The 9285-nt window shown below is 45.8% G+C and overlaps 1 protein-coding gene across 4 annotated transcripts in view; it reads right to left on the reverse strand.

Moving 5' to 3' along the window:
• LOC134351118 (serine/threonine-protein phosphatase 2B catalytic subunit gamma isoform-like) overlaps window positions 1-5893 on the reverse strand; it is a 94606-nt gene extending 88713 nt beyond the window's left edge. For all 4 annotated transcript variants that reach the window (XM_063057213.1, XM_063057210.1, XM_063057211.1 and 1 more), the window contains exon 1: window positions 5824-5893. In XM_063057213.1, coding sequence (XP_062913283.1) covers window positions 5824-5884 — 61 coding nt within the window. In that variant the 5' untranslated portion in view covers window positions 5885-5893. The remainder of the gene's footprint in view (window positions 1-5823) is intronic.
• Window positions 5894-9285: the final 3392 nt, after the last annotated feature.

The raw sequence follows: 9285 nt of genomic DNA on the forward strand, positions 1-9285 counted from the left end.
AAAGTAGGTGCAAGGTGCTCCGTCCCTCCGCTAACCTGCAGGTCACCCTTGGGTAAGGAGTAACACCTGCTTAGCCCCCGATCAGGGTCAGGTGAAGCCATGGGAGCAGGTGGTGGATGGTCGTACGAGCAGCTGGTGCAGATTACAAGTCCTAGTTATGTGACCACTGACACCAGGCAGACAATCTCTAAAGAGTATTGATAATGGCTGGGATCACCTGTCCTGTAAAGACACTGCCCAGAAGGTGGCAATGGCAAACCACTTCTGTAGAAAAATTTGCGAAGAACAATCATGGTCATAGAAAGACTATGATCGCCCACATCATACAACACAGAACGATGATAAAACTCCGACATGGATGGTCCCAAGCCTGGCTATGAAAGGAGGACGGTCGTGGATTTGTGGAATTCGTTGCCACATATGGCTGTGGAGGCCCGATCATTGAGGGTGTTTAAGGAGGAGATTGACAGGTATCTAATTAGTCAGGGTATCAAGGGATATGGGGAAAAAGCCGGAAATTGGAACTAGATGGGTGAATAGTTTAGCTCATGGGGGAGCTGCGGAGCAGACTCGATGGGCCGAATGGCCTGCTTCTGCTCCTTTGTCTTGTGATCTTGTGACATGGGGCTAGCAACCACATCCCATAAAAACCCAGTACTACAGAAACACTAACAGGAGCTCCAAAGCTCTCAGAGATGTCCTGGGAAAGGAAAGATCTTCACTTACAAGATGTATAAAGCTGTGTGGGCTGATCAACCTTTGGCCCAGGACACAGGACTCTGACGAGCTGCTGTTTGAGGCCTCTGCCCAAGGCAGTGGATTGGTGAGCTGCTGTCATGGGCCTCTGCCCCTGTAAGGGTGATGGGCTTAAGAAGTAGAATACACAAACAACTAATATGCAAAAGGACAAATTGTGCAAATAAAATAAGGCTGGAACTACTTGAAGAGTCACTTGATCCAGCCGAGAAGCATCTTAAGTACCGTAGAAAATTTGGAGTGGCTATAATTATCCGGTTCTTAGATTTTTCAGGGGGCTGGGAAGTTGCACAAATCTCATCCCCTGTTCAACAAAAGAAGGACAGAGAAGCTAACTACGGAAAAATTCCAGAGATCTCATTCATACAACTAAACTGGTTGTCATTATAAAGAAGCATTGAGAAAAGGGTAGAGGAACTCAGCCAGCGTCAAAGGAGAGGAAACCAACAGTCAACACTTAGGGCGGAGATCCTTCATCAGGACTGGAAAGGAAGGGGCAAGAAGCTGGAGTAAGGTGGGGTGGTATAAGCTGAGAAGTGATAGCCATAGCCAAGTGAGGGGAAGGTAGTGGGTAGGGGAGGGTGGGATGAAGTAGAAGCTGGAAGGTGATAGGTAGAAAAGGTAACGGTCTAAAGAAAGGACTGTACGAGAGTGGACAAAGGAGAGGAGGAGGGGCAGAGGTGATTTGCAGTGAGGAATAAAGAAAGAGTCAGAGGAGAGCCAGAATGTGGAATGGAAAAAGAGAAAGGGGAAGGGGGGAGAAATTAGCAGAAGTTAGAGAAACTGATGTTCATGCCATCAGGTTGGAGGCAACCCAAACAGAATATGAGGTGTTGCTCATTCAACATGAGAGTGGCCTCATGGCAGAGACAATGCAAACCCTTAAAGATTTATTTATTTGTTTAACAAATATGACAAGAGTTCTTTGAAGCAGTAACAGAAGTAATGTAGTTTATGCTGTGAATCTGGGACCACCATGAAGTGTTTGATATTGTCCTGTGACAGACAGCTCAACACTAAAAAAAGGTAATCCATTGGTGAGGCAGTGGGAGGTTTAAAATGAGCTCAACAGGTTGCAATCGTATCTATCTCTGAGGCATGTAAAAAGCGAGGTGCAAGTGGAGTGGGCCAGTGTTAGGAGTAGCAAGGCTTAGGCAAGAACAGGCTCAGGCTAGAATTTAAGCTTGAGAAGTTAGAGGTATAGCAAGTGAAGGCAGGATGGTAGTTCAAGCAGAGGAATACTCCTCCTGTGAGATGTGGGATTTCAGGGTACCTGACAGTCTCCTTAATGACATCTGCAGCTCCTGACTGACAAGGTCAAGGAACTGTTGCTCCAGCTGGATGCCCTCAGCACCATCCAGGAGACTCAAAACCTCACAGATGAAACTTTTACTGAGATGATCACACCCAGAGTGCAGCTTCAGACTGTAGATGCATGACCACCAGAAGTAAGGGGTGTAAGCAGTCAGGGCAGGGTTCCCCATGGTCATTCCTTATTCCCTTCAGTTAACAAATCTACTCCTTTTAATACTGTTGGGGGTGGGGGGAGTGAGAATGACCTGGGCACGGCACGGCAGCAAGGTCAGAGGCACTGTGACAGGCTCTGAGGCTCAGCAGGGAAGGGTAAAGTCAGGCAGATCAGTAGACATGGGAGACTCAATAGTTAGGGGGACTCAATAGTTAGAGACCAAGAGGCCACAAAATATGTCAGGGTGGTGTGTTGCCCCCTAGATGCTAGGGTCCAGAATGTCTTAGAGCGGCTGTAGAAGATTCTCAAGAGGAAGGGTGGGCAGCCAAAGGTTGTGGTGTACATTAGCACAAATGATATGTAGAAAGGGGGAAGAGATTCTGCATAGTGAGTGTAGGGAGTTAGGGAAGAGGCAGAAGAACAGAACCTCCAAGGTAGTAATCCCTGGTAGTACCATGTGCTAATCAGGATGATCGTACAGATGAATGAATGGCTGACTAAGTGGTGCAGGGGGCAGGGTTTCAGATTTCTGGATCATTGGGATCTTTTCTGGGGAAGGTACGACCTGTACAAAGAGGATGTGTTACACTGGAACCCGAGGGGGACCAATATCATTGTGGGTAGGTCTGCTAGAACTGGTGGCGAGGGTTTAAACTATTTTGGTAGAGAGATGGGAACGGGAACAATAGGGCTGAGGATAAAGCATTTGGTATACAAGTCAATGTAGTGCGACTGTGAGGAAGGACAGGCAGATGATAGAGCAAAATTGCAATCAGTGGGATGAACTGAAATATAATATGGAGGCAAAATCGAAAAGAGTGCCAAATACAGTACTGAAGGTGTTACATTTGAATGCACGCAGTGTACAGAATAAGGCAGATGATCCTGTAGCACAGTTACAGATTGGCAAGTATGATGTTGTGGACATCAATGAGTTGTGGCTCAAAGAAGATTATAGTTATCAGCTTAATATAAAGTTGTAGATTAATTTCTAAACAGGGAGAAAATTCAAATATCCAAGGTGCAAAGGGACTTGGGAGTCCTTGTGTAGGATTCCCTAAAGGTTAACTTTCAGGTTGAGTCGATGGTAAGGAAGGCAAATGCAATATTAGCATTCATTTCGAGAGGACTAGAATATAACAGCAATGATGTAATGCTGAGGCTTTAGAAGGCACTGGACCCTTTATCTAAGAAAGGGTGTTCTGGCGCTGGAGAGGATCCAGAGGAGATTCAAGAGAACTATTCTGAGAATGAAAGAGTTAACATCAGGAGGGTTTGATGGTTCTGGGCCTGTACTCATTGGAGTTTAGAAGAATGGGGGGGGGAGAATCTTATTGAAGCCTATCGAATATTGAAAGACCTGGATGAAGTGGATGTGGAAAGGATGTTTCCTACAGTACCAGAGGGTACAGTCTCAGACTAGAAGTACATCCCTTTAAAACAGAGATGGGGAGGAATTTCTTCAGCCAGAGGGTAATGAATCTGTGGAATTCATTGCCACAGACAGCTGGAGAGGCAAAATCACTATATTTAAATTGGAAGTGGATAGGTTCTTGATTAGTAATTGGCATTGAATCAGCCTAGATCAAATGGCTAAATTCTGCTCTTGTTTTACGGTGTCATAAGGGAGTGTGATTGTGTAAATGCATTATGGAAGGAATTGGTACTGCCGAATGGTTGTCCCTTTTGAAGACCAAAATGAAACTGAGATTGACATCAGCACCATTGCACAAAGAACAAAAAGGGCAGATCATATAACACCTGCAGTAAATGAAAAGACCATAGGCCAACTGGAAAAATTGCCAGTCAAATGGCAGATGAAATGAATTCCCAATACAGTTTATGTGATACAAAATATCTACAGTATACAACTGTGCCTCCAAACTACATATTGTCCATCTACAAGCTGAGAAAGAATGTAGAGGTGGGCCAAGGTGACCAGCCAGCTGGAGTGAGGGGTGTGAGGAAATTGGAGGGGCTCGAGAGTGGGAGGAAGGGAGTAGATTTGCAAGAGGAGGGGTGATATTGAAAGGAAGGTGTAATAGAGGGTTATGAGGGGAGGGTCGATATTGAAAGGAAGGTGTAATAGAGGGTGATAAGGGGAGAGGTGATATTGAAAGGAAGGTGTAATAGAGGGTTATGAGGGGTGATATTGAAAGGAAGGTGGAATAGGGTTATGAGGGGAGGGGCAATATTGAAAGGAAGGTGTAATAGAGGGTTATGAGGGGAGGGGCGATATTGAAAGGAAGGTGTAATGGAGGGTTATGAGGGGAGGGTCGATATTGAAAGGAAGGTGTAATAGAGGGTTATGAGGGGAGGGGTGATATTGAAAGGAAGGTGTAATAGAGGGTTATCAGGGGGGGCGATATTGAAAGGAAGGTGTAATAGAGGGTGATAAGGGGAGAGGTGATATTGAAAGGAAGGTGTAATAGAGGGTTATGAGGGGAGGGGCGATATTGAAAGGAAGGTGTAATAGGGTTATGAGGGGAGGGGTGACATTGAAAGGAAGGTGTAATAGGGTTATGAGGGGAGGGGTGACATTGAAAGGAAGGTGTAATACACCTTGCTTTTACACCTTGTCTATTACACCTTGCTTTCAATATCACCCCTCCCCATAACCCTCTATTACAGAGGGTTATGGGGAGGGGTGATATTGAAAGCAAGGTGTAATAGAGGGTTATGAGGGGAAGGGTGATATTGAAAGGAAGGGGTAATAGGGTTATGAGGGGAGGGGTGACATTGAAAGGAAGGTGTAATAGAGGGTTATCAGGGAGGGGTGATATTGAAAGGAAGGTGTAATGGAGGGTTATGAGGGGAGGGGTGATATTGAAAGGAAGGTGGAATAGGGTTATGAGGGGAGGGGCGATATTGAAAGGAAGGTGTAATAGAGGGTTATGAGGGGAGGGGAGATATTGAAAGGAAGGTGTAATGGAGGGTTATGAGGGGAGGGTCGATATTGAAAGGAAGGTGTAATAGAGGGTTATGAGGGGAGGGGTGATATTGAAAGGAAGGTGTAATAGAGGGTTATGAGGGGAGGGGCGATATTGAAAGGAAGGTGTAATAGAGGGTGATAAGGGGAGAGGTGATATTGAAAGGAAGGTGTAATAGGGTTATGAGGGGAGGGTGACATTGAAAGGAAGGTGTAATAGGATTATGAGGGGAGGGGTGACATTGAAAGGAAGGTGTAATAGAGGGTTATGGGGAGGGGTGATATTGAAAGCAAGGTGTAATAGAGGGTTATGAGGGGAAGGGTGATATTGAAAGGAAGGGGTAATAGGGTTATGAGGGGAGGGGTGACATTGAAAGGAAGGTGTAATAGAGGGTTATCGGGGAGGGGTGATATTGAAAGGAAGGTGTAATGGAGGGTTATGAGGGGAGGGGGTACGTTGGAAATGGTTGTAACGAGTGACGCAGGATGGATTGTACTGGTGATGGCTGGAGAGACGGGAGATGGGGGATGAGGGAGGGTAGACGGAGTGGTTGAGGGGAGGGAGTAGGGATGTGGAGAGACAGAGGGTGGTACGGAGTTGAGGGACTGGGTGAGTGTCGGGAGGGGTGGTGGAGAGGGTGGCCCGCCGCTCCATGCCTGCCGCCGGTACCTGGTACCACCCTGTCGACGGTAGACAGCGCGGTGACCCGCGTCCGCGAAGCCGCCGCCATCTCGCAGTGAGCGGGCTCCGCCCCTCGCGCCACGCAGAGCGTGCCGGGTGTTGTAGTTTAGTAGGACGCCAAATGACAACTACAATTCCCAGCAGGCGCCACGCACAGCCTGCCGCAGTGTGACGCCAATCCCGAAGCCAACCACAATTCCCAGCAGGCACCGCGTAAAAAGTGGGTCTGGTTGTGATTGAAAGGACTTCAGTGGATGGAACAACACACACAAAACGCTGCAGGCCAGGCAGCATCTATGGAAAAGAGTACAGCCGATGCTTCGGGCTCTAAACGTCGACTGTACTTTTTTTTTCCGTGGATGCTGCCTGGCCTGCTGAGTTCCTCTAGCATTTTGTGTGTGTTGCTCAGCTTTCCAGCATCTGCAGATTTTCTCTTGTTTGTAACTCTTTAACTGAATGGAAGCTGTTTCCTATACTGAGAGAGTCTAGGACCGGACAGCACAGCCTCAAGTACAAGGACATCTCTTCCTAGAGATGCTGCCTAGCCGGCTGTGTTCACCTGCAATTTTTATGTGTGTTTCTTCAGAACAGTGATGGGGAGGAATTTCTTCAGCCAGAGAATGGTGAATCTGTGGAATTCATTGCCACAGACGGCTGGAGAGGCCAAGTCATTGGGTATATTTAAAGCAGAGGTTGATAGGTACTTAATTAGCAAGGGTGTCAAAGGTTACTGAGAAGAAGGCAGGAGAATGGGGTTGACTGGGAAAATGAATCACCATGAGCAAATGGTAGAGCAGATTTTGCTTCTATATCTGACGTTGTTATGGTTAAGGTGATCAGCACTGAAACCACCAATCATCCTGAAACAAGAGAAAATCTGCAGATGCTGGAAATCCAAGCAACACACACATAATGCTGGAGGAACTCAGCAGGCCAGGCAGCTTCTATGGAAAAGAGTACAGTCGACGATTTCGGGCCTAGACCCTTCAGTGGGACTGAGACATCCAGAAACGTCTTTCCATTTCTGGATGAGAGTACCATGAGAAACGTGGTCAAGCACCCTACCAAAATTCATATACACCACTTTGACATTGGAGAAAGTTAACCAGGCTCATGAGCCTTCATGACTTCACAAAGCTATACTCACTATCCCGAATCAGACTATGCCTCTCCAAATGCTTGTAAATCTTGTCTCTAAGAATCCTCTCTAATGATCTGACTACCACTGATGTAAAGCTCGCTAGTCTATAATTCCCAAATGTGAGGGAGTATTCGGGAGAGGTGTGAATATAGCAGATATTAATTCAAACAGGAACTAGTCTGCAGACCTTAACTGAAGACACTGATGGGAGTTATCTACAGGCCCCCAAACAGTAGCCTGGATATAGGGTGAAAGTTAAATCAGGAGTTAAAATTGGCACGTCGCAAAGGTAATTCTACGGTTGTTATGGGGGATTTTAACATGCAGGTAGACTGGGAAAATTGGGTTGGTACTGGACCCCAAGAAAGGTAGTTTGTGGAGTGCCTCAGAGATGAATTCTTAGAGCAGCTTGTATTAGAGCCTACCAGGGAGAAGGCAATTCTGGATTTAGTGTTGCGGAATGAGCCAGATTTGATAAGGGAACTCGAGGTAAAGGGGCCATTAGGAGGTATTGACCATAATATGATAAGTTTTAAACTACAATTTGAGAGGGAGAAGAGAAGATCGGAAGTGTCAGTATTACAGTTGAACAAAGGGGTCTATGGACACATGAGGGAGGAGCTGGCAAAAGTTGACTGGAAAGATACCCTAGCAGGGATGACAGTGGAACAACAATGGCAGGTATTTCTGGGAATAATGCGGAAGGTGCAGGATCAGTTCATTCCAAAGAGGAAGAAAGATTCTAAGGGGAGTAAGGGGTGACCGTGGATGACAAGGGAAGTTAAGGACAGTATAAAAATAAAAGAGAGGAAGTATAACATAGCAAGGATGAGTGGGAAGCCAGAGGATTGGGAGACTTTTAAGGAGCAACAGAAGATAACTAAAAAGGCAATATGGGGGGAAAAGATGAGGTACGAAGGTAAGCTAGCCAAAAATATAAAGGAGGATAGTAAAAGCTTCTTTAGGTATGAAAAGAGGAAAAAATTAGTTAAGACCAAAGTTGGGCCCTTGAAGACAGAAACGGGTGAAATTATTATGGGGAACAAGGAAATGGCAGACGAGCTGAACAGGTACTTTGGATCTGTCTTCACTAGGGAAGGCACAAACAATCTCCCAGATGTAATAGTGACCAGAGGACCTAGGGTAACAGAGGAACTGAAGGAAATTCACATCAGGCACAAAATGGTGTTGGGTAAACTGATGGGACTGAAGGTTGATAAATCCCCAGGGCCTGATGGTCTGCATCCCAGGGTACTTAAGGAGGTGGCTCTAGAAATCGTGGATGCATTGGTAGTCATTTTCCAATATTCTATAGATTCAGGATCAGTTCCTGTGGATTGGAGGGTAGCTAATATTATCCCACTTTTTAAGAAAGGAGGGAGAGAGAAAACAGGCAATTACAGACCAGTTAGTCTGACATCAGTGGTGGGGAAGATGCTGGAATCAATTATAAAAGATGTAATAGCGGCATATTTGGATAGCAGTGGCAGGATAGGTCCGAGTCAGCATGGATTTACGAAGGGGAAGTCATGCTTGACTAATCTTCTGGAATTTTTTGAGGATGTAACTATGAAAATGGACATGGGAAAGACAGTGGATGTAGTTTACCTGGACTTTCAGAAAGCCTTTGATAAGGTCCCACATAGGAGGTTAGTGTGAAAAATTAGAGCAAATGGTATTGGGAGTAGGGTACTGACACAGATATAAAATTGGTTGGCAAACAGGAAACAAAGAGTAGGGATTAATGGGTCCTTTTCAGAATGGCAGGCAGTGACTAATGGGATACCGCAAGGCTCGGTCCTGGGACCACAGCTATTTACAATATACATTAATGATTTAGATGAAGGGATTAAAAGTAACATTAGCAAATTTGCAGATGACACATAGCTGGGTGGCAGTGTGAAATATGAGGAGGATGTTATGAGAATGCAGGGTGACTTGGACAGATTTGGTGAGTGGGCAGATGCAGTTTAATGTGGATAAATGTGAGGTTATCTACTTTGGTAGCAAGAACAGGAAGGCAGATTACTATCTGAATGGTGTCGTTAGGAAAAGGGGAAGTACAACGAGATCTAGGTGTCCTTGTTCATCAGTTACTGAAAGTAAGCATGCAGGTACAGCAGGCCGTGAAGAAAGCTAATGGCATGCTGGCCTTCATAACAAGAGGAGTTGAGTATAGGAGCAAAGAGGTCCTTCTGCAGTTGTACAGGGCCTTGGTGAGACCACACCTGGAATATTGTGTACAGTTTTGGTCTCCAAATTTAAGGAAGGACATTCTTGCTATTGAGGGAGTGCAGCGTAGGTTCATG

This window comes from Mobula hypostoma, chromosome 8 (genome assembly GCF_963921235.1).
Source record: "Mobula hypostoma chromosome 8, sMobHyp1.1, whole genome shotgun sequence".
Taxonomy (NCBI): domain Eukaryota; kingdom Metazoa; phylum Chordata; class Chondrichthyes; order Myliobatiformes; family Myliobatidae; genus Mobula; species Mobula hypostoma.